This window comes from Habropoda laboriosa, unplaced genomic scaffold, assembly GCF_001263275.1.
Source record: "Habropoda laboriosa isolate 0110345459 unplaced genomic scaffold, ASM126327v1 scaffold111, whole genome shotgun sequence".
In the NCBI taxonomy this organism is placed as follows: Eukaryota; Metazoa; Arthropoda; class Insecta; order Hymenoptera; family Apidae; genus Habropoda; species Habropoda laboriosa.
Genome location: NW_017100293.1, coordinates 317,348 through 341,535, shown reverse-complemented (window position 1 = coordinate 341,535; position 24,188 = coordinate 317,348). Strand labels below are relative to the sequence as shown.

The following is a 24,188-nucleotide window of genomic DNA, read 5'->3' as shown; positions in this document are numbered from 1 at the left end:
TACGCGTACGTGTATTGGAGGCGGTAAGCCTCGAAGGGGTGGCGAGATTCGATGGCGCGTCATCGAGGCGCGCTAACGAAACGTGGAACAAGCCTCCGCCAGAGGCGAAGAGCATTCCGACACCCGATAATGGAGTTCCGTAATTTTTGCCGGTGTCGTGTTCAATTCAAAAGCCAGAGGAACACCAAGAGTAGATCGACCCGTCTCTCAGGAACAGGACGATGTTTCTGTCCTTCCGGTTTTTCCCCTCTCCCTTTCTCTCACTCTCTCTCTCCCTCCCTCCATATTCATCCTGAAACGTCTCGTTCATTTTTTATCCCTCTCGTCTTCTCTCGTTCTCCGTGCGTCACGTTTAGATTGTCTTTTCCTCTCGTCTACCCTCTCTCCCTCTCCTTCTCAGTCACTCGATTCTTCTTGTTTCTCCATCTCTTTCTACTTTAGCAGGATAGTCTCTGACGGCCTCATCCCCCAGTCTGTCTATCCGTAAGCTTATGCAGAATCGACTACTACCCTTTAAACTTTAATCCAGGCTGGAATAGAGCGAGCCAGGGCTAACCAGGAGCCCGGTCGATCGATTTCACAGAGAAATTTCAAATAAACTTTCCGTCCACGTAATTTCGTTTACCTCCACACCCGGACCTTTCCACCGTTCACTCTGCCTGTCATTCTGTCCGATTTCATATTTTCCGTCAAATCACCAGCCACCACCACAGTACCCACCACCGTCTGCCTGTCGTTGATCATCCCAGAAAACCACCATTTATTTATACGATCGATCTGTTTCTTCGATTTACCTGCTTTCGCCGATACTTCGTTTCCCAATTCAACGCGATTATCCGTACGTTCGTGAAACGTCTAAATTTATTATTCACTCAGCTGGATCGCGTAGATTCCAAAGGATCGAAGAGTAGCGAGAAGGAGGAGTTTTCGAGAATGTGATCGTGGACTGGGAAGATTAGCGGAGGTATCGTTGAAAGGATTCAGGATGCCATTTTCCAGGCAACGTATCCAGTGAAAACGGACGTGTGTCTGTGGGTTACCTCTTTTGTCCCAAGCGGCCACAAAAGGACCGTTTGAAACGGTGTGCTCACCCCTTACCTTCGTCTTCGTTCAACGATCCCCGCCAGCTCTGGATCAAAACGAGTACCTTTTCACCGCGGGACAAAAGAGGTGATGAGAAGAGGGTCACGCTGGTGTCTGGTCAAGGAATTTATGATCTCGAAAAGGGGACACCGTCTACTTGACCCCATTAACGGATTACCAGTCTGGTCCATTCTCGTTGGAAAAATCTCGTTACGTTCCCATCGGCTCTTCCTTCTCTCTGTCTCCTCCTTCTTCTTCTTCCTGTGATCTCGTTACGTTGCCACAGAGCTCTCCGATGCGTCGATGACGAAGTTAGCGCAGCACTGAAACCTGCTACACTTTGCAACGAGCGCGTGTGATTCAATTATCTGCCTCTGCGGCGAGCAACAACAAGCTGCGTTCAAGTGCTGCCGAGTTTCAGCTGTTTCGTACACCCAACAAATATACAATCCGGATGGAAAAGTAGATACAACAACGGTGAAGAAAAACGGGGGCTTTCTTGCAACAGAGATGACAGGCTGCACGATTGACTTTCATACGCTGCACCTAGGAGCGAAATCTTTTTCCACCCAGACCTGTTCGTTCCGTGGAAACCTCGTAAAACAGCTTGCAGTTGCTTCTACAAGTTCGATTTAATCTCCGCTCAACGTTCTCGAACACCGTGGTGTACCACATTGTAGAAACCGCGGAGAACCTCCGTATTTCACGCGGATGACGCGCGTGTAAAAAGATCTCCCGGAGAATAATACGTCTGTGCGACGTCGGAGGAGACGGAGACGGCAGGACATTAACGACTTAACGCTAGTTGGAGATGTTTTTAAGGCTCTCGCCCAGACGTCCATTTCATCGAGTTCTCCCTTTTCCAACTGACGAGACACAGCCCGCGGGAAAGTGTTCTGATTACCCGGTTCCAAGAGACTTCCGGTTGTCGAGATAGAGGAAACGGTTCGAGGATGCGACGTCTTTCACGTGGAAAGGAGGAGGGAGTCGTCGCGATGGAAGAGGAATACCGAACGAGTTCCTCAAAGCAGGAACACGGTGAAATTAGACGCGAGATGGTGCTCTCTTTTTCGTCTGCTTCCAGTGTTCCCCTTTGAGGAGAGCGCGCCGGGTTCCTCTGAAGACGTTGATTCGCGTGGATAGGGGAAAATTTGGTGGTAGGCTGGGAGGAGTGCGTGTGGCCAACAGGTGCTTCTCTCTTCTCCTGGAGGATCGAGGTTTTTGAAAGCAAACAGACGGTGAATCTCAAGGCACACACACGCGCCTGGAGAAAGGCGGACGTTCGGAAAGAGTAAAACTACAGGTTTTCGAAAGGAAAGGGGGATAAGGATGTTGATCGTGTAGGACGTGTTGTGATTTTATCGATTTGGAGAAACGAGAAAGGTCTGTTTGCGTATACTTTTAAGAAAAAAGTGTCGGTCTTTGTCTTATTGGTATAGATCGTTCGAAAGGTACGGTCACGTGAATTTCACTTGAGAGTTTCTCGAAATGTCACCCGATTATGTTTGTTTAGAAATGCAGTGAAATTCACGAAACGCTCGCTACTGCCAGTGTTCCTTATCACCCAGGTGTGTATTATCATTGCTACTTAATTTTTCAGTATGTAGATCTACCGATGAATCACACTCATCGACTCATCGATGAGCCACCATCTACTCAATCTTTTTGCCATTATTTCGAATGGCTCGTCGATGGGTCACGTCAGCAAGCAAGAGCATTTTCAGTATGTAATCTAAAAATATGTGGATCACACCTTCAACTTAATCTTTTTTACCATCATTTCGAATGACCCATCGACTCGTCGATGACCCGCCGATGGGGCACAGCATCTACTCAATATTGATCCATGGACTTATCGATGATCCAATAGTGGGTCACACCATCTACTCGATCTTTTTTCCCATCGTTCCTAATGACCCATCGATGGGTCACGTCAGCAAGCAAGAGCATTTTCAGTATGTAATCTAAAAATATGTGGATCACACCTTCAACTTAATCTTTTTTACCATCATTTCGAATGACCCATCGACTCGTCGATGACCCGCCGATGGGTCACAGCATCTACTCAATATTGATCCATGGACTTATCGATGATCCAATAGTGGGTCACACCATCTACTCTATCTTTTTTCCCATCGTTCCTAATGACCCATCGATGGGTCACGTCAGCAAGCAAGAGCATTTTCAGTATGTAATCTAAAAATGTGTGGATCACACCTTCAACTTAATCTTTTTTACCATCATTTCGAATGACCCATCGACTCGTCGATGACCCGCCGATGGGTCACAGCATCTACTCAATATTGATCCATGGACTTATCGATGATCCACTGGTGGGTCACACCATCTACTCGATCTTTTTTCCCATCGTTCCCAATGACCCATCGATGGGTCACGTCAGCAAGCAAGAGCATTTTCAGTATGTAATCTAAAAATGTGTGGATCACACCTTCAACTTAATCTTTTTTACCATCATTTCGAATGACCCATCGACTCGTCGATGACCCGCCGATGGGTCACAGCATCTACTCAATATTGATCCATGGACTTATCGATGATCCACTGGTGGGTCACACCATCTACTCGATCTTTTTTCCCATCGTTCCTAATGACCCATCGATGGGTCACGCTAGCAAGCAAGAGCATTTTCAGTATGTAATCTAAAAGTGTGCTGATCCATCCTTAGATCACACCATCTACCCAATCTTTTCCCCCGTCATTTTGAATGACCCACCATGGGTCACACCATCCTAAACGTGCCAAAATATTGCCAAAAATCTGTCTCGTCATTAAACCGACTAGATTTACTCACCAACCCCAAAAATCGATGACTTTTCCCCCCGTAATTCAATTAAATAACACAAACTGTCTCTAACCCCTGAATAGATGCTTTCGAAGACTGGTTCCGAAAGGATCCACCCCGTCCCCAGTTTCCAAGTAATTTCGTGTATCAAAGACGAGAACGAGCTAGCCGAGCTCTGCCTATCCCAGACGGGATATCGGGTATTCGACTGTCGAGAAAGTCGATGCCCCTCTCGGTCACCCTTGTCGTCGGCTTTGCACCACTTTACCGCAATTTCCGGTGTCGCTTTACCAGAGTCTCTCACCACTGTGTGTGCGTACATATATATATATGTATATCTTTTCCCTATCCGTGTGGAGACGTCTCTTCTAGAGAAATTCGGTGGAATCGAAGGCGCGTGGCGTTCGAAACAAGACGCGTGAAAAAAACGAAGCGGAGAGAAGACCGTGGTCGTAGCGCAACCTGTCTTCTTTGGTAATCGCGACAGGCTCGTGAGTCATTGCGTGGAATTCGCAAGACGAGTCTTGCTTTGCCATGCTCGTTGTGCAACGAACTCGTCGTCGTCGTCGTTCACTTGCCTCTTTTCATGCCTCTACGATAACGTGTTTACAAGATCAACGTGTACAACTGAGATGAAGATCGCTCGTCGATTATTCGTTGCGAAGAAAAAAAAGGAAGAAAGAACGGAGAGAGAAACGAAATTGCAATTTATTAACCCTTTTGCTACGGCAGATTGTGCGGTGACTGACGGGAAATTTTTAACCACAGCTGCAAAATTTCTTATTTTGGCCGTGTCGTTTTAAAATTCGGTTTATTAACAAGACTGCCACGCTAGATTTGCATATTTTGCTCTGGGGGCCAGAAGAAAATTTTCATTGTTCTAAGCGTAATATTATATTACGCTTTATTATTTTTTTTCAAATTAAAAGTAACGAAATTTTTAGTCGACGATGCTCATTTTATTTTAATTACTCGAAACATTTGAGGCCCTCCGGTCACAGGTGACCAACGTGGCAGTCACCGTGTTAAATTAAGGCGGAAGTGCGTGAAGGATAAAATCAAGTATCAATTCTTTGCAATCGAACCCCGGGATATTCCCGGCGTTTTTACCTTCTCAACTTTCTGTGGACCCTTTGCCTGCCGAAACGGGGGGGAAAAAGTAACAGCACACAGCCTGAACAGACTCGTTTGAATAAAATTTATACGTTTTTCAGACAATAATCGACCGAGCGCGCGCTACCAAAAGATAATTCCGACCAATAAGATTACCATGTCCACGGAAACTACGATTGCAAAGAGCTAAATTAAGGTGCAAGTGCACAAAAAGGCTCCAACAGTATACTACAAGGAAATTTTCGAAATAGTAATCAAAAGGGTTAAAGACAACACACGGTTTTAATCATGCGTCGACGACGGGGTCGGTGAACATACGCGTGATACGGTGAACCAATAAGATGACCAACGGCTTGGAAGCTGGCGACTTGTATCTGGCGCGATACCGCGACGATCGTCAGGGTTTCTTTCCGCAGGTGGGCACAAGTTCGGTAACACAGGAGTCACAGTTCTTCCTCGGAGAAGCCATCACGCACGGTCTGTCGTCCGGACAATCCGGAGCGTCCGTGCAGCTCTTCCCCGGCAGCTGGATATACTCGTCCTTTGCCGTAATCACGGCACAGAGTGTCGCCGCGATGAAAACCAAAGACAAGAGGAACTTCATGTTCCGTCGGATATTCTGGAAGAGTGTTACGTTTTTGTGTATTAGTGCGAGTAACGTTTAACACGATGCAATTATGCGCTCTACCCGGTGCACTTAGAGTTGTCTTATCGGATGGAACGGGTAATTCGAGCGTTCCTTTTAGCAACTAAGTGTTCACTCGGTGGCGATTAAAAGCGGAAAGTAATCGAATCGATTTGCCGAAGGGACACGAGACGAGGAGTTCACGTGCAACAGATCGACGGAGTGTCTCGCGATCAGGTAGAATGACAAACTAGTTTACCTGTCGTCGCGGGAAGAGATACCGAAGGTGGCTGGCTGGCTGGCTGGCGACGATGAGAACACGCACACGCACGATTCCTCTCGCGATAGAAGGAACGGACGGTTCTCGAATGATAGTTGGTAATTACTCGCCGTGATCCTGATGGTAAGTGGTCCCGAATGTTTGGACATCTTCGGAGGGAACCGGGGACGATACCTGGTGTGCGTGGGGAGTGAACGACGGTTCTCGAATGATAGTTGGTAATTACTCGCCGTGATCCTGATGGTAAGTGGTCCCGAATGTTCGGACATCTTCGGAGGGAACCGGGGACGATACCTGGTGTGCGTGGGGAGTGAACGAGAGCAGCGGAAACGCATAAACAATGATCGCGTGTGTACGGACGAAGGTATGATTAGTTTATAGATTAAGTAAATATAGCTGTACATAGTAAATAACAACCTGGTGTACAATTTTTTCGACTCACCACCCCCGCAACAGATTCTTCTCTCTCTCTCTCCTCTATCTATCTCTATCTCTCTCTGGACGCGAGCGCGCGCTCTCACGTGGCCAGGAATCATTAGCGGTTCGTCGTCTCGTAACGTCCGTCATGCACGGTTGCCTCCGCGAAGGACACTCCGGAACGATGCCGCGTAAACATGCGTTTTCACCTCTCTATCTCTCTCTCTCTCTTTTCACGCTCGAAATGCCGCGAACGCGACGAAATTAATGAGGACCGCTGGCGATAAGGATGAGTGTACGATCGTCTGGGACCTGTTCCCATGAGTCCTTCATGACTGCGCGTAGAGAATCGGTAGAATCCTTGGTTCATAAATGCTTCTCTCGCAGAAAATTCGAGGTTGACAATTCCGATTAAATCTGGGCGGAAAGATTCTTTCGTCGGATAAAATTAACGAAGCAGGACAACGTAGACCGTGGAGACAGGAAGTTTCGAAAGATCGGGAGTATCGATGCAAGGACAACCCAGCAAGAAACTTAGGATTAGCAGATCACTCTAGCCTTGACTAGAAGTACACGTATCCAGAAGTTTATCGAAGAAACGGCCGAGGTTAATTCGCCGTTCCAAGGGTCAATTAAACGAACCGAGTCCAGTCTGCAATCAGGACGGTGCTTATCCGCCCATCTCTTCTTCTACAGCCTTGGCCGCGACAGACGAGTTGCGTCACGAGACGAATCAAGAGCGAAGAGGTGTCTGAATCACCTCGGAATACTCGAATTACCTGTCCGGATGCGATGAGTACTATCGTCTGCAACAATGTTTCGTAGACCGGCAAACCTGAATCTTTCCAACGGTCCAGTGTCGGATATCTCGTACAAATATCGTATCTAGATCTCATTTATCAAATACCTACGACCTACATCTACGATGTAGACACGAGTAACTTCAATCCCTCGTCCACCTTTTCAGAAGGCAAAACTCTCGACCATCAGAGGGACAGTTTTTTTTAAATTTCTTTTCTTATTCATTTCGCGGTCTTTGAGCATCAGCTCATCAGAGGGACAAATTAAACTAGCCAAATATCAAACTTGAAATCCCTTATCTGCTTCGTTATCCTCTTAATTACTGAACGCCAGTATAGGCGATCTTTTTGAACGCCATTTATTCATCTATAACTCTATTCTGATATATTTTCACAGTAGAAATCATCACCAGACACAAATCGCAGTACTACATTATTCAGGCCCATTTCGCGTCAAACCGTACAAAGATACAGCACCGCGGAAAATCCAACCGTAGCCAAGAGCTTAAACGTCTCTAGCACTCCAGAAGAGAAAAATCTCTTAAAATATCAACCTCCCTGAAAATTCCTTCCCAAAGTTCCTATTCCTAAGTCTCATCAGGAGGTCCAGAAACTCGTCCTTCCTTCTCTCCTTCCCTATCCAACCGCCGCAGGTCCCTTGAACTGTGCAACTTTCTCTCGATGATCGATAGCTGATCGAAGGATCCCTCTGACTATGTTGCAGCTGCACGCAGCCGCGCTGTCGTCGCTGCGTTCCGAGGTCACCGAGCTGAACTCAAGGCTGGCGGCCGCGACTCGAGCGAGGGAGGCGGCCGAGACGGCTATGATGCGCGCGGAGATGCTGGCAGCTCGAGCGGAGCAGAGAGCAGAGCAGCAGGCGGCAAGGCACGAGGAGAGGCTGACCGAGTTGCATTCCGTGATCGCCGAGCTCGGCAGGCAGCTCGAGAGGCATCGAGCTACCGTAATTGCCGAGGAGGATGAGTCCGGTAAGGGAGAGTAACACGACGCGCGCGCGCGCTCGATTCCGTAAATCTGCTCGTACGCTGCTCTAGCGGCAGAGATTTATGACCCGGAGGATGTCGACGCTCGTTTCTTCTCCCCTCTTGCACTCTGCTCGAAATTCCAGATTTCCGATAGGAACAAGTGCTTTAGCTAATCTCTGCCGATCAAGGGTTGTTTCGAGTGTGCGCGTGTGAAAGGAGAAATTGAAGGAATTTTTTCAAAATTCACATTCTACGGGTAATTTGCAGAAATAGAGACGAGCAGAGACGCGGAAGGATCTATCACCAATCCGGTAGAGGAGAGCGAAGGCGGTGGAGACATTCAGGGTGACGGAGATCGCACCCTAGGCGACGCAGATTCCAGCTGCTGCGAGGACATCGAACCACGCACCGTTGAGGTACTTTCGAACAGCTTACAATCGCTCACCATTCAGTTTCTTGTCCCATTAACGAACTTGTGCAATCGAACTTGCGTCCAGATACAAGGAGTTTAATTGCGTTGAAACTACCTTAGCAGAGCAAGTACGGAAACTTGTTAAATTTCCAATCTAAACACTGCCAGGTGGTATATACATACAGAAGCTTGGCAACAAGACAAATGACCGTTGAGTCTTTGGCGAAATTTACCGGCAATTAAGCAACAATTTGCATCGACAGAATGGCAGGGAGCAACTGGACAGTCCAGCGGCTTTACCAACACCAGAACCAACGCAGCAGGACGCCTCGTGCCAGAGTGTGGCCGTAGCAGCGCTGCAAGAAGAGGTCACAGCCCTTCGAACGGAGATCGCGAGCTTGCAGTCTCAGCTGGTCAATTTCAAGAACCAGGCTAGCAATCAGAGGCAACAGGCTGGCAGCGAGTCGCCCCGTAGAGAGTCACGAGTGGGTAACAATTTGACCCGTTGTAACTTTCCACCAGGACAATACGAGATACAAACGCACACATACACACACAGGAGGAATCGATTCTTTTTCATCTATAGAAATATCCCTCTCTCGACGTTTTCTAAAGAATTCTCCTTTACATTGATAAAAAAGAAAAGTATGATAAAAGTTCTTTTCATCTTGATACATCCGAAATGCATTTTCCCCCAGGGTGGAATGAACCACTGAATGTCGAACGAATTTTTCGCATCGTTACCCCGTTCCTCTGGCCAACCCCTTTGATCAGGCAACACCATCACACAAAAATATTTATCAACCCTTCCGTACGTAATGTTTCCTCCGGTGGTGCTCCTTTGATTTCACGCAGACAAGAGGCAACACCAGCTCGCCGGAACCTTTGAGTGCACCTTGCTCGCCACTCTTGCCGCCCCTGCAGACACCGCCGACAAAGAGCGTAACGAGGGAGGAAGCACCGGTTCTCAAAATAGCCGAGAGGGTGAGACTCAGGAGAACCGACGAGAGGCACATCACAGGACCCGATATTACCAACCTGGGGGTACGTTATCGTCGCCAGTTGTCCGCCAGCTTTCGTCAACCTACCAATTGTCACCGGCCGATTTTACGAATTTCTCAACAATGCTTCTTCTATATATAATAATAAAACATACGACAAAAATCCAATTTTAACCGTTCCTTTATTTTCCGCTTTACAAACTTAAGCAGGTATGCTCTACGATGGTAGCGGAACACCTGGTGTCGGATCTCCTCGAGCATTCGAACATTCAAGAATTGAACGGCTCGGAGAAACAGTTCGAAGTGGAGACAGAAAGGTTGAACAGCAGGCTAGAACACGCGCGAGCCAATAACGCGGTACTTGCGTTGACTTTGCACGAGAGTAAGGCACAATGCGACAGGTATTTTTTTCTTTTTTTTCGAAATTCTAGTTTTGGAAGATTAAGTACAGGTATATGGAAATATATATGTGGTTTTCCATGTGTTTCAGATTGAGTCTTTTAGTGGGAAAGTATGAATCGAATGCTACAGCTTTACGACTAGCTCTGTCCTATAGTGATCGTGCAATAGAAGCTTATGATGTTCTGGTAGCACTACTCGAGAGTGAGATCGCGTTGTCTACTGAAAGGAACAGCATGACGATTGATAATAGACGGGCAGCTGAACACGTGGCCTATCATGTTTTAAGTAAATTGGAGAATGAGTGTATGAACACCTTGAATCCACCCTGGGACGATAGTATAGTCCTGTCGGACGAGTAAGTATGTCGTAAGGTACCGATGAAGATTCTATTTTTTGTTAAACCGTTGTGTTACAATTAGTTCCGAAGTGGCTTGGTGCGTCGACGACGAGCAGAGATTAAGAAGACACATTAGTACACTTAAGGGGGATCGAGCCATGGTTAGGTCGACTGTGGTGGAATTAGAAAGCGTTCACGCAGAGCCTTTAAATTCCAAAAACACTATCTCCCTCGCTGAAGCACGGAAATTAGATTTAGAGACCGCAGTACTTATGCAGGTTCGTCCGTGTCTTCGTTTAGTTTAGTCTTTTTAGTTTCCTCGAGTTTCGAGAATATATATATATATATAGTGGATGTAATAAATAGGAATTGATGGCTATGCGCGAGGATAAGGCGGAGTTAAGAGCACGTGTATTTCTATTGGAAAAAGAACGAGCCACCATAGAGTTGAAATTAAACTCGAGAGATACGCAAATTGCAGCCCAGCATGCTGCTATTGAGCACCTTCAGGGTCAACTCAGCGATACTGAGGCCATGCTGGCTATGGCTACGAATAAAGTATGAACTTAATATTGAAAATAAGAATACTGTTCCTTTTCTTTTTTTTTTTTTTCAAAGTGATAAATGTGAATTATGTACGAATGTAGGATCGAGGTGTAATAAGCGATAACGAGAGCGAAGGCATGGAATCCGAGTTGATAGAAGCGCTAGGAAGAGAGGCTAGGCTAAAGGAACGTCTACAGGAATTAGTTTCTACCTTGGATAAAGTTAACAAGAATTCCGAGCTGAGGCATCAACAGTCGGCCGAGCTTGTTAACGATTTGAAGAGAGCTAATGGGTAATTAAGTTGTGGATAAAAAATACTTTATAAAAAATACTAATTCTTTTTTTTTTTTTTGGTTTTCTTGTGTGTTCTCAGAACTCTGGTACAAACTTTAGAGAAGTCTAAGAAAAAATATCAATCCAGGTTAAAAAAATTGGAACAACAAATGTTGGGCATGGTAGAGAGACATGCAGCACAGGTATGAACAAGCATAAGTGTGGCGTGTGGTGTGAAGAAAATTAAGAACAACTGCTAGAACTTTATACATTTGTAAAGCACTATTTATTGTTGCATTTTTGTACATGGTTTTACATAAATTACATTCTACCTATCTTTGATAAACTGTGTCAGTCTTCAGGAGGCCTGTAAAGGTAAAATGCATTACTGAGGCTCCTGTACCCGCGATAGTTCAATGTTGAGGTCAAAATGTTCTCCTTACTACTCAATTGATACAATGGACATACTCGCGAGTTCCACTTTCGTTTCTTCATTTCTTGTCAAAATTTTCAATGGCTTAAGTTTCCGTTTCCATTTCTTGTAATCTTCTTTCAACCACTTCTTCTATTCGCCTCTTTTTGTACGTTTTGTAAAAGTTAACCTCTCCGACATGCCAGTTTATCATAGTAAACTCTATCAAAGCGCCTCCAAGAAGAAATATTGGTAAGAATCGATATTCCCCGAGAAATTGTCCAGGCATTATCTGTACAAATCTTCTAATCTTTTTCTTTAAATCGAACATCATTCCGATTAGCAATGCACTTCGCCATACTCTTTCTACCGACTAGTTATCGCCATCTTGTTTTCCAGCATAACGTAAGCTGTGCCTGATTCTGCGCTGTCGCATTTTATCATCCTAATGGCAATTAGCGGTGTAACTAAATTAGTTGCAACGATGCTTTTACGATAAAAAAAAACATTGTTTTTCCTTTCAAACATATGTTGATTTATAGGTAAAAACTCTAAAACAACGGATAGCGTTGCTAGCGGAGGAATCGGCAGGATACAAAACGAGTTTTCCACTTCAATCGCAGAGTTCTGGCGCCAGCGAGACATCGTTATGACAATTCAGTGATTAATGGAAAACAATTAATACACGGGCTCTACGAGTGTTTTTACTATCCTTCCTCTCGTTACGAAACGATCGAAATGGAGATGAAATTTACGTATTTTTTTACACGGATAGTTGCCCAAGAATAATGCTTGATTATTCGCTTTTGTAATTATATATAAAGAAAAAAAATTACGAGTTAGTAGCTGTCCTAACAAATTAAATTACAAGCTAGGCTTACGCGAAATTCGCTGCTGATACATCAATGCAAGCAAACTATTTAAGAAAGTCCTCCAAGTATACTGTGAATTATAAATAATTGTTACATGATACTATATGTCATTTATAGACGGTGATATTCATCTTGTAAATATGTATATTTCAAGCATTAAAGAAAAGCGTGATATGTGTAAACTATGACGAAATAAATTGTGCTTTATTAAATCTGGTATTATAAGTGAAGCTTTCAATTACAAGCAACTTGAAATAATTTCTTTATTTTATATATTGTATTATGTTTGAATCTTGTTCAATTATTCCCTTCCCTCTTCCTTTTCTCTGATTCAACAATAGAAAAGTTCATTATCTAACGGGATAATATAAGGTGCTAGCAATAATTACGTTATAGGATTAATTTATTACATTTTTTACACTGCCTTATTTCTGATGAAGTTCCGATAGTCTTTTTTGAAATGCTACTTCTATAAGATCATCTAAATCGTCGAGTGGCCTATATATAAGATGCACCATTTGAGAACCGGTTGCCATCGCAAGAAATGCTGCAGTAGAAAAGCAAATAAATCGAGGCCATGATAAACCATACGGCATTGTGTCGATTACCTGCAAACAAAAATACGTGAAATTTATTTATAATTCCATTTTCATTTCTGAAAACCCCTGCAGTATTTCAATTACTTTTTATATATGTAGTTACCGAAAGTTAACCTCTTCTATAATCGTTCGACACCGCCTCAACATTAATAACGGTAGATTAATAGTATATTTTTATGAATTATCTTCTAAGATATTAATTTGTTACTTTTATTCATTTGTACGCGTCTGTCAATGTATTTTTTCGAATGATTACTTTTTAATCAAACACCGCTTTGTACAACGTTCACCACGATTTACGCAATCCTTCGCATTTCGACGTATGTATATATATGTAACTATGTTAAAAAACACGATAGATAGGATTACACAATTTCTTAAACAATATTTAATTAAAACTAATATATTTAAATATATCATACAAAATATAGTCATTTATAATTTTATACAGTGATTTTATTATACAACTTTTAAGCTTCTTGATTTTCTTGTTCTTGCTGATCCATTTCAGTTGCCATAACCTCTGTGGCACTTTTCCCAGGGACATCAGGTTCTTCCTCCCCTGGTACATCATTAATTTCCACACCTTCACCTTTGTTCAACATAGACTTCTGTATTTCTTCCTCTAAATGAACACATGCTTGTTCAATTTCGTAATTCTTTGACACCAGTCCAACCCACTGTGCCTCTAATGCCCTCAATTTTTCTCCTCCTTGAGTTTGCATAGATTTTCTTTGCCAATTCACCTCTTGAATCTTTTTCCTTAATGCTTGCAATTGTTTTTGTGCTTGACTTACTAATTGTACTAATATTTCTAAATAAGATTTCCATGCTTCACAGCCATATTCCATCATTAACTCAAGATTGCAAATTCTGTAATATTATTTTTGTAATATGTAATCTTCACAATAAGAGCATCAAGTATAAAAAGTGTTTACCGTGTAGCTTGATGTTCCAATTGTGCACTACTGTTTTCTACACTTTCGTTCCAAGCTGCAAGATCATTCATTTTCCCTGGAGGAGGTGGAGGTAATTCATAACGTTTCATACTGAGCACTTCCATGGGTAAACGATTCTGCATTCGCTCGAATTCATGTTTCATTACTTCTGTTTCAAAAGCAGTAATATTCAGTGGTGGCAAGTGTTCTAAATAATTTTTCGTCGGTCTATATCGACGCGTCTCTTCTTCAACCATAGCCAAGGCCTGAAATATTTATTAATTATTCATCAATTGTTAATGTATTTAAGAACAAAATATAAATAATATAACCTCGAAATATTTCGTCTTTAAATTATTATAAAGAAATTTCAGTTACCGCTTCTCGGACTCCAGGTTCATCGTATCCCTGATCAATATACGGTAATGCGTCGACAACTACTTCCCCCGCCATTTAAGGAAATATTTGGTAAATAAACACCCTTTTACATCAAAGTCCGTCAACCTTCGTTAACCAGTCAACAAAATTTAAATTCTATATGACGTATTTCCGATTAAACAACTTTTACTTAAGAAAGTATTCCTTCTATACTTACCAATCGTTTACGTCATTTCCCCTAGAACTGACTTCCTATTGGTGCATGACTATGAATTTATGAATACTCAAAATTAATTTTTATTGCGAGAGAAAAGTTCAATTAAATAAAGACATTAGAAAAAATAATGACAATATTTCATTCTTAAATATAATTGATTTATTGTAAATAAATATTTATCGAAGAAAGTGTAATTGTAAATGGTGCTTAAGGAAAAGTAGGTTCTGAGCATGCGCGAGTTATACTGTGTAATTTCCGCTCGCGTCCTTCTTCCTTTATGACCAGATCGGGCGAGTAGGCTTCCTGGTTAGTTCATTTCTGATGCATGAAAAGCTATAAAAAGAACGCGAGATGGTAAGAAACCTTTTTTTTTATTAATATTTTCGTATAGATTGATACTTCGTTTAATTTTGCGGCTATAGTACTCCAATAGTTGTGAAAATTTCTTATTGAACGTAGAGTTGTACCTACCGCATAGTCGACCACGTGTAACGAGTTATAGTGTACAAACTAGCACATCCTGGTTTTACAATATGTTTGTATATAATTTGTAAATTCATATAATTTCTTTTTCAATTTACCAACGTGTATAATTGAGCTACATTAACATATACAAGAATATTCGTATTAAATTCAATATTTTCGATCTCACTATTTAATTGAACTAATATTTGATAATTTTGCATTTTTTATTTTACAGTCGTTATCAACGGCGCGACCATTAGTTACGGTCTACACCGATAAAAATGAATCATCGGGCGAATCAATTTCTCTGCCAGCTGTGTTCAAAGCACCAATTCGGCCTGATATCGTAAATTTTGTTCATCAACAAGTTTCGATGTTTACTTTTCGTTTTTTCAAGAACTAATACGCAATTATTAAATGTAGGTTTCTTTTATTAGGTCACCAAACCTCCGCTGAATCATGGGGTACGGGTCGTGCTGTAGCTCGTATTCCCCGTGTACGCGGTGGTGGTACGCATCGTTCCGGCCAGGGTGCATTTGGTAACATGTGTAGAGGTGGACGCATGTTTGCACCAACAAAGCCCTGGAGACGTTGGCATCGTAAAATTAATGTCAACCAGAAAAGATATGCTCTGGTATCTGCCATTGCTGCATCTGGTGTTCCAGCCCTTGTACAATCTAAGGGTAAATAGCACTTCAAAAGATAAACTAGTTAATTTTTAAATTAATAAAGTACTTTCATGATGATTACCTTTGGTCCGTGTTGCTGAGTGCCACTGATATTAATTCCATATTACCTGATAGATATAAACATTTCTTTTTTTTATAACTTGCTTCAAGTAGAACAATAGTTACATTTCTTTTTATCTTCAGGTCACATGATCCAAGAAGTTCCAGAATTCCCTTTGGTAGTATCAGACAAAATTCAAGAGTATAACAAAACCAAACAAGCTGTTATCTTTTTGAGACGTATCAAGGCATGGAATGATATTCAAAAAGTAGGTATATCTATTATCGTTTTATTTATGCACTGTAGAATGTCCGCATCTTTATTAAAACAATTTTAATTCAGATGCCCCTTATCAGGTGCTAGATAAATACGGTTGTATTGTGGCGTTCTTGACTAGCTAAATTCAGTGCTAGGAAGGGGCAATTTTAACCAAACAGATAAATTAAAACAATAATGATCAAGGTACTATATATATATATATGTTTGATTTATTGGTAGGTGTACAAGTCTCAACGTTTCCGTGCTGGTAAGGGTAAAATGCGTAACCGCAGACGCATTCAACGTCGTGGACCTCTGATTGTATACGGTCAGGACCAGGTAAGGAAGTGCTTAACAAATTTTTTTTAGCTTTAAAATATTGATACTTATTTTTCTATAATATCTTCAGGGTATTCGCAAAGCTTTCCGTAACATTCCCGGTGTTGATCTTATGAATATCAACAAAATGAACCTCCTAAAATTGGCACCTGGTGGTCATGTTGGACGATTTGTAATCTGGACAAAATCCGCTTTCGATAAATTGGATGCCCTCTACGGAACCTGGCGCAAAGAATCTCAGCTTAAAGCTGACTACAACTTACCCTTCCCCAAGATGGCCAACACGGATCTGTCAAGACTTCTGAAAGCCGAAGAAATCCGCAAAGTTCTGAGAGCACCGAGGCATGTAGACCTATTAATACGACAATTTGTATTAACAAAAATATTTTGTTCATGTATGATGATCTTTTGGTCCGTGTTGTTGATTGACAGTGATAGTATTTGGCTCTTATTCTGATATTTAGTACCTAGGAACTTTTTATCATCACGTTTCGTTTAATATCTTTATCTAAAAGATAAACTTCATAATTACAGGAAGAAGGTTGTGCGCAGTATCAAGAAACTGAACCCACTGACTAACACGCGCGCGATGTTGCGTCTCAACCCGTACGCCGCTGTTCTGAAACGTGCTGCGATCTTGACAGCAAAGAAACGTCAACAAGACAGGGAAGTTCTTCTTGCAGAGAAGCGTGGAGTAAGTTGACGCTCTAGTGTTTATCAGTGTGATTTCAGTGTATAAAGATTTCGATAAATCGTGTTTTTTATTCGTAGATCCAACTGCCAAAGAGTACACCAGCAGTAAAGACCAAGTTGCTTCTGGAGAGACGTAGAAAACAGAAGTTGGCCTCGAAGGCAGTTAAGGTTAAAAAACCACCAACAGCGAAGAAGGCAACACCAGCACCCGTAGCTAAACCTGCGAAAGCAACCAAAAAACCGAAGAAAGTGGCGAAGAGTGCAGAAGCAAAGGCTGCAGCACCAACAACAGCAGCACCAGCACCAACACCAACAACACCAGCAGCACCAGCACCCGCAGCACCAGCACCCGCCAAGAAGTAACAAGTTTCTATCAACAATTCGTTGTTGATCCACAAACTTTATTTGTTATAAATAAACTATGGGAAGACAACTCGACAGGATGACCATTCTTGTAACCGATGTATAACTTTGTATTTCTTACCTTCGCCTATGAAGCTTTTTTTAGGTATAAACATGAATATGTAGCCATAAGTATACATAGAGTATTATGTATGTCTTTTTTTAATTGGTGCACGCATAAAGATCGTGTCATTAAGTATTTCGATCGACACCTCCTTTGCGTTTGCTTCATGCGGTATTAAAAAGTTTAGATTCTTGACATACGATAAATCGTCGGAACTGTGCAATTTTATGTTCAACATGTTATCAGTCGCTAGAGTAGCTGTTTCAACTTTCAATCCCGTTGTCATCATTTCTGCCTGTAATTGTACAATGATATATACATACATATATATCAAATAGATTCTTCAATTAGAAAAATCCAAATCAGAACCGTACAGCATAGTATTCTTTATTATCAATCACATAAAAATTCGGAACCTTTTCAAATTTCATACTCATCTTACGTCCATCTAACACCATTTCAAAATTCATAAAGTCATTTTGCTTTAGGGTTATTGCATTTTCCCGACAGTGTTGCGGTAGATTGTCCATATCGATTATTAATATACTATCTTCAAAAGTTGCGTTACAAAAATTTGACACGTGACATTTTTATGAATCAACTACACGAAGTTGATCACGTAACCTTGAGAACCATCGCCAGTCTTCTGTCGTATCGAACTTCAATACTTCGGTAGTCTGACTATCGAACCTATCTTCTCAACTTTTCTCCATGTATTTCTTCCTCGTTTTGCTAGGTTTTATCGCAGGAGCTGTAAGCACTAGCATTCTCTTCTTATTATCCACCACAGCTCGAACTTTCGCGGAGTCTATTTCTTCCGGTATGAGTAAATTCTCACAGTGCCTCGACATTCTTCTCATCAGATCACCGAAGATCGATTTTTCATTGATCTCCGCTAAACTGCACAAAAATTCGTCGTTCAATGGTTTACATACGTTCACGCGAAGATTACACCCTTTTACTGTTATTTTGATAGAAGACAACTCCAGTTCAGGTGCAAGCATCATTTTCGCCTGGAATACAACAGATGTACCATCAGTTGGACGTAATTCTATAGCATTGTCGAAATATTCATGAGTTTGCCTAAACCTCGAAAACGTTGTCTTCTCGGACGCCACTAGACACGATTTGCATTACGTAACTGCTTTCTATCGGTTTCGCGGTCATCTTAGCTGGTTCTTGTTTCCGCTCCTCTTGCTTCAGATTTACAAAGGGAGGTCTCTGTAAAATTTTCAACGAAGTCAGGCATTTAGAACAGTGTCCACTGTCCGTTATTACGTCTCCATCGCACTTCAAACATCGACTTCGTCTCGTATCCATGTTTCAGGTTGTTTGAAATCGTATGACGTCATCTCACGAAAATCACGTTCGATCGCGAAAGAGAGCTCGAGAACAGCGTTTAACAGATGCAATAAGAAATTTTACACGATATTATCGGAACGATAAAACGCGGTCTGTACGGGAACGAGATTTACTTGTCAATTTAGAAAAGCGTGTCGGAGTGACAGGCGAGGATCAATGGAAAAAACAAAGTAATACAGGCAGGTTCTCATTTTCAATTACAATTTTCACTCCGGTACGCCACGGTATCGGCCACGAAATATAACCCAACTTTTTAACATTCCAATATGAATAAAATTAACAATTCTAACCCAATTACGTTTCGATATGCGTGCACATACATGATCCAGCGAATCGTGACAAATTGATTCGGAAATTCGAGGGAACGAAAGCCTCGCGGTTTAATTTCATCATCGCGGTTAATTGCGGTCCGCTAATCGAAGCGAATTTACAATCGAAAGCGGACGGACCTATTCGATAGTCGAATCGAGATAAAGGGAGGGGATGAGAGAGAGGCAGAGAGCGAGAGGAAGCGGGAACGTTGGTGAACAGCAAAGCGGTCCACAGCCTTGTACAAGCAGCCAGTTTGTTTAACATTCGTGTCCTGCATTGTTTGAAACGCCTGCGCGAATTTCCTTGGGAATGGACGCGGCGCTGGTAGGGGTAGCGCGGGATTCAGGGTCGAAATTGCACGGTGGTTGAAAAGCATCGGACACCAGTCGAGGACAGGCGGTCCCGCGTTTAAGTGGTCCATCAATTCCATGTCGCCTTTGGCTCTGTTCTTTCATTACGGAGTTCTGGCCATCATTTTCGGGAACGGTAAGTCCTACCATTTATACATTTCTCCGTACAATTTCAATATGGAACTTTCTCCACGAAATTCGACGAATATTTCACGTACATTTCAGACAACTGTTCAAAATAAAACCTGTCGTGTATTAAACGTTCGTGTAGTGTCTTCGAGTGAGAAATTGAATTTCGTTTCATCTTAAAATAAGTGTTCGATAGTTTCCGTTGTATTTAACGTGACAAGTCATTCTTACTAAAAGATTTCAATTTATTCTTCGTTTTAAATATACTTCAAACTGTCCAAGCTTCTTTTCTCCGTGAATTCAAGGATCGCGTGTGTAGATTGAATTTCTTTTTTTCGGAAAATTGATCGATGCATAAGGTAACCGGGCGGAGTGTAGAATAAACAGAGCGAACGAAAATGGTTCTTTTCTCCTTGATCCGTAACACGTTACGGAAAGTCGGTAATCCTGTTTGCATACGGGATTCAATATCGATGCGTACCTCGAGATGGAATCGAAGTCGCCGCGGAAAGTACTGATTAAGGACGCCGGCATCGTGATTAGGGGCAATTTCTTCTATCTGTCCGGTAACTGGATTGACCGGGGACGACAGGATTTCGCGTCGATTGAGCTGTAAATGAGTTTCTACCTTCGAAAATTTTCCCGCCCCCGAAAACTTCCTCGTCCTTCGCCCTAATCTAATTTCCACGCTTCAACATCTTCCAGCCATATTTTTCCATCCTCTTCTTCTCTCGCCTCGTTTCATTCAGAATTTTCTATTAATAGCTGTTGCAAATTCACCGTATATTCCACGTCTCGCATGAAAATCGCGCATATACCAGCGACGCTAGAAGCATCTTTTTACTTTTTCAAAGGCTGTATTCAATTTTTCCGCGGATTTATCAAGGTGGAAAAATTCGAAGCAACGCGTGTCACTTCTCGAACACACGGAGATTTAGGTGTTTGCTTTTATTAGCCGTATCACGATGGAAAATGATACCTTAGGAGCGGAGGGTTTCTCGTTAGGATGCAAATAATAAATTGCCCGGAACTTCCTGCGGGTTACAGATAGCTCGTGCAAGTGTTTCAGCTGCATCTTCTCGAAATAAACGACCGTTGGAGTTGTATCGCGTTTCTAAGCCACCGAAGAATTATAGGAACAATGGCGACCCTTTCGGTATTAACGGTTCAAACGACGGATTTCAGATTTCTTGCTTGAAATTGGGGGGATTATTGAGATACACTTTTCTGCTGGTGTACAGAGATTTTTGTTGAAACGAAGGAGTAATTGGATAATCGGGGGTAGAAGTGGATTCGCATAATTGATTCAGAGCCATCGAGTTTCTATCGCGATGGTATTTGCAAGCTGATGGCAAATTTTCATGCTATTGGAAATGGGTTATGAGTAAGAAATAGTCTTTTAACTTTGTAGTATACTTCCGTACCACAAACCAAATCAGCTAAATACCTGGGACTACACTTGGATTCAAAATTAACACGGAAACAACACATACGTTCTAAGATCGACCAAATCCGCATCAAGAGGAGAAACATGTGCTGGCTTACATGCGAAAGATCTAAATTAAGTCTTGACAATAAACTTTCAATCTACGAAACAATTATAAAGCCCATCTGGACCTATGGCATCCAAAAGCCACATTGCTAAAATTGAGTCATTACAATCTATAATTCTTAGAACAGTAACCAATGCTCCACGGTATGTTCGAAATGACGACATTCGGAAGGACCTCCAAGTTAAAACAGTTTCTGATGAAATCACTAGTCGCTGCGACAGCTATCAAAAAGGAATAGACAGTCATCCCAACGAATGCAAAAGATCTAAATTAAGTCTTGACAATAAACTTTTAATCTACAAAACAATTATAAAGCCCATCTGGACCTATGGCATCGAGATGTGGGGCATGCCAAAGGCCACATTGCTAAAATTGAGTCATTACAATCTATAATTCTTAGAACAGTAACCAATGCTCCATGGTATGTTCGAAATGACGACATTCGGAAGGATCTCCAAGTTAAAACAGTTTCTGATGAAATCACTAGTCGCTGCGACAGTTATAAAAAAAGAATAGACAGTTATCCCAGCGACCTAACAAAAATACTGTATAAAACCAATACTGTATGCAGACTGCATAGGAAGCACCCAAAGGATCTTCTATCCTAACAGATGTTATCCACAGGGATAATTTCTACGTGTTAATTAACCAAACCCGATACTACAATTTACCGAATGTCCTTGCTGGACAAATTGTAAAGATTCTTGGAGAAAAAAAAAAAAAATTTATTGACGGACTCAGTGGAAACGTCTTTACGCTATTGAGTGTATTGGATATTTCAGCCGTCGTCTTTCGGTAGCTTTCGTCTAGCTACCGCTGCGCTAGACCGCCCCACATAAATTACTTGGTTGCAAAGCTACGCTATTTAATTCCACGCGATTCTTTGATTTTTCTGTCATAAATATGTTCCTCAATGTCTAAAAGATTCATAGAAAGGAAATATCATTGCGATAACTTACTTGGTTCCAGAGCTACGCTATTTAACCCTTTCGCGACTAGCGCCGGTTATATCCGGCATCCACTAAGCGCGTCGGCATTGGCTCGCGCCTCAACAACTCAAAGTGAAGATTTATTTTGAAATACAGAACAAGGCCTCAACGACATTCCCTTAAGTCCTCTGCTGTTCCAACGAAATCCTCTAAGATTTGAAAAAACGCGAGACACTCTTAATGTGTATGGTGTGCACTAATGGCACGACGACCCGTTCGTTAGTGGCGTACCGATGGCTAGTTCCGCCGTCGCGAATAAATTAATAAATATAATAAAAAAGTACAAACTGAGTAGTTTATTTACAGAGTGTTCTAAAGGACTGTTTCTGGGCACCCAAAAAGAAAGTTGGGGTCCCCTTATACCTAGGAACTGTTTACTTTATGGTATCGCATTGTGCAGTGCGTGACTCAAAGACGGGCACCCAGGTACATCTGGTGGAAGTCTTAGTGCCTTTGTTTAAAATAACGCGGAGACATTTTTGTCCTCACTTGATTATTTCCGTAGGGTGTTGTTAGAAATAATCCAACATATGCGAATTCATACTTTTATGAATATAATTAAAAAAAATAGAAGGTAGATGTGCAATTGCTTGTACTTATTAATTATTCGCTGAATATTACAGCGAGTGCTATACTTTCGATTTATTTAAATATTTTCGCTTATTATACGCATTCTGTGTATTTTTTTGTCTTCAAACTTTCCTTAACGCGTTGACTGCCACGCCGAAATCACATGTTTCAAAAATCAGAAATCACAAGCATGTCACAGGGGCGTTTATCTTTCTGGTGGTCACGGGTGATTACCACCGGTAATTAGCCAAAATTCTGAAGTACAACTGAAAATCTGTGCTGTCACCGCGGGATCCTCTTCCCGCAAAGATGGCCGCAGTTAACGCTACAAGTGCCTCTAATTTCTTCCCCGTTGTTCCTTATCCGCTCGAAGGAACACGGTAAACCAAAGCGTTAGCCTGAGGCTCCTCGTCAAAGGGCAGCTCCAAACACTGCACAGTGCAAATGTCCGTGTACTTTAACAGTCTGAAATTTTTAAGCGACAGTCGTACGAAGACACTGAAATTTGGAATTAAAAACGACGAAATTTTCAGCAAGTGTACAATTGACACAGATCTTAGGTGGGTGAGAAACGCCGTTGCACTGTTTTCACCTCAATTTATCAAGATCTAAGCGCGATGGTCGGCGTGCAATTCGCCCGGAAAATACAATCGTTTTATGCGTTAATTGTCCCGGCGGAAACGGAACCACTTGTTCCAAGTGGTGGAAACGGAAAGTCCTCGTGCAAACCTGGATGCCACATGTGCGCTTCTTAGGCTCATCGAGGACGAAGGCAAGTCTTAACCCGGGAAGTGACGAAAGAACGGAAACTAAAATCTGAAGGGGTTGGAAAAGAGGAAGGTTCGGTAAGGGCTTGTTGGCAGTGACGTACCCGTCACAGATCTACAAAACGTACTCTCTAAATTTCCGTTACAAGCCCGGACAAGAAAGTCGTAAAAAGCGACCTTCGCAATTTTTTCCAAGTTTGTTTTACACGTCAGGTGGCAAACTAATTCTTCTACCCTCTCAAGAAAACTCAAGTCGTTTTGCCGAATTTTACAAAAGCTACTCTATTTTCCAGGGTGTCCACATATTTCCACCCTTGACTGCGTGTAAAACGGAGAACGAAAGATTTAAACGGGCAAATAAGGGAGGCATTTAAGGAAACGTCGACAGGAAGTTTGCACTGGTAGAACAAGCTCGAGGTACAAGAGTTGCAGGACGGTCTTTTGGATGCTCGACCTAACGCTTAAGTGAACTTCGTTATCAAACGTTTACGTTGGCCTTCCGTGTAAACGTTTGCAGACGTCGTTTCGCCGCTAATTCGCGATCGGAACATCCACGACATTTGCATACTCGCCACCCACCGGAAATCCACCGGGTACAGATCGATCTGTTTGTTTACCGCGCCGCGCCGCCGTCGATAGTTACAGACGGAAGAAGCGGCTGCGTGATCGAAAAGACGACGAAAGGTAGCAAGACGTTGGTGTGTACGTTAGTTTT

General features: G+C 42.3%; 6 protein-coding genes across 6 annotated transcripts in view; 3 read left to right on the top strand and 3 right to left on the bottom strand.

Annotated features, from left to right (window-relative positions):
* The window catches only part of LOC108573854 (colorectal mutant cancer protein), a 54,447-nt gene extending 42,189 nt beyond the window's left edge, over nt 1–12,258 (top strand). Inside the window, exons 4-14 of the mRNA XM_017936331.1 lie at nt 7,846–8,107; nt 8,372–8,520; nt 8,780–9,001; nt 9,372–9,560; nt 9,728–9,918; nt 10,008–10,274; nt 10,339–10,534; nt 10,623–10,814; nt 10,904–11,094; nt 11,176–11,278; nt 12,030–12,258. Of these exons, the coding sequence (XP_017791820.1) occupies nt 7,846–8,107; nt 8,372–8,520; nt 8,780–9,001; nt 9,372–9,560; nt 9,728–9,918; nt 10,008–10,274; nt 10,339–10,534; nt 10,623–10,814; nt 10,904–11,094; nt 11,176–11,278; nt 12,030–12,140 (2,073 nt within the window). The 3' untranslated portion in view covers nt 12,141–12,258. The remainder of the gene's footprint in view (nt 1–7,845; nt 8,108–8,371; nt 8,521–8,779; nt 9,002–9,371; nt 9,561–9,727; nt 9,919–10,007; nt 10,275–10,338; nt 10,535–10,622; nt 10,815–10,903; nt 11,095–11,175; nt 11,279–12,029) is intronic.
* On the bottom strand, nt 5,397–5,603 carry LOC108573855. The gene has a single exon (XM_017936332.1). The coding sequence runs from the start codon at nt 5,601–5,603 to the stop codon at nt 5,397–5,399; it is 207 nt and encodes a 68-aa protein (XP_017791821.1).
* A 526-nt stretch (nt 12,259–12,784) lies between the features above and the next one.
* Nucleotides 12,785–13,253, bottom strand: LOC108573821. The gene is made up of 2 exons (XM_017936299.1): nt 13,043–13,253; nt 12,785–12,967 (listed from the first exon to the last, which is right to left on the bottom strand). Exon 2 carries the CDS (start codon nt 12,953–12,955, stop codon nt 12,785–12,787), a length of 171 nt encoding a protein of 56 aa, XP_017791788.1. The 5' UTR covers nt 12,956–12,967; nt 13,043–13,253.
* Nucleotides 13,254–13,428: 175 nt separating this feature from the next.
* Nucleotides 13,429–14,410, bottom strand: LOC108573820 (pre-mRNA-splicing factor SPF27). Its single transcript, XM_017936298.1, has 3 exons — nt 14,275–14,410; nt 13,897–14,162; nt 13,429–13,831 (listed from the first exon to the last, which is right to left on the bottom strand). Exons 1-3 carry the CDS (start codon nt 14,347–14,349, stop codon nt 13,429–13,431), a joined length of 744 nt encoding a protein of 247 aa, XP_017791787.1. The 5' UTR covers nt 14,350–14,410.
* A 349-nt stretch (nt 14,411–14,759) lies between these two features.
* Nucleotides 14,760–17,413, top strand: LOC108573847 (60S ribosomal protein L4). Its single transcript, XM_017936323.1, is given in 7 exon segments — nt 14,760–14,845; nt 15,192–15,639; nt 15,829–15,953; nt 16,184–16,282; nt 16,353–16,624; nt 16,817–16,976; nt 17,054–17,413. Coding segments are annotated over 7 exon segments (1,392 nt in total). The 5' UTR covers nt 14,760–14,842; the 3' UTR covers nt 17,339–17,413.
* Nucleotides 17,414–19,528: 2,115 nt separating this feature from the next.
* The window catches only part of LOC108573877 (neuronal acetylcholine receptor subunit alpha-7-like), a 20,142-nt gene continuing 15,482 nt past the window's right edge, over nt 19,529–24,188 (top strand). Inside the window, exon 1 of the mRNA XM_017936360.1 lies at nt 19,529–19,601. Coding sequence (XP_017791849.1) covers nt 19,544–19,601 — 58 coding nt within the window. The 5' untranslated portion in view covers nt 19,529–19,543. The remainder of the gene's footprint in view (nt 19,602–24,188) is intronic.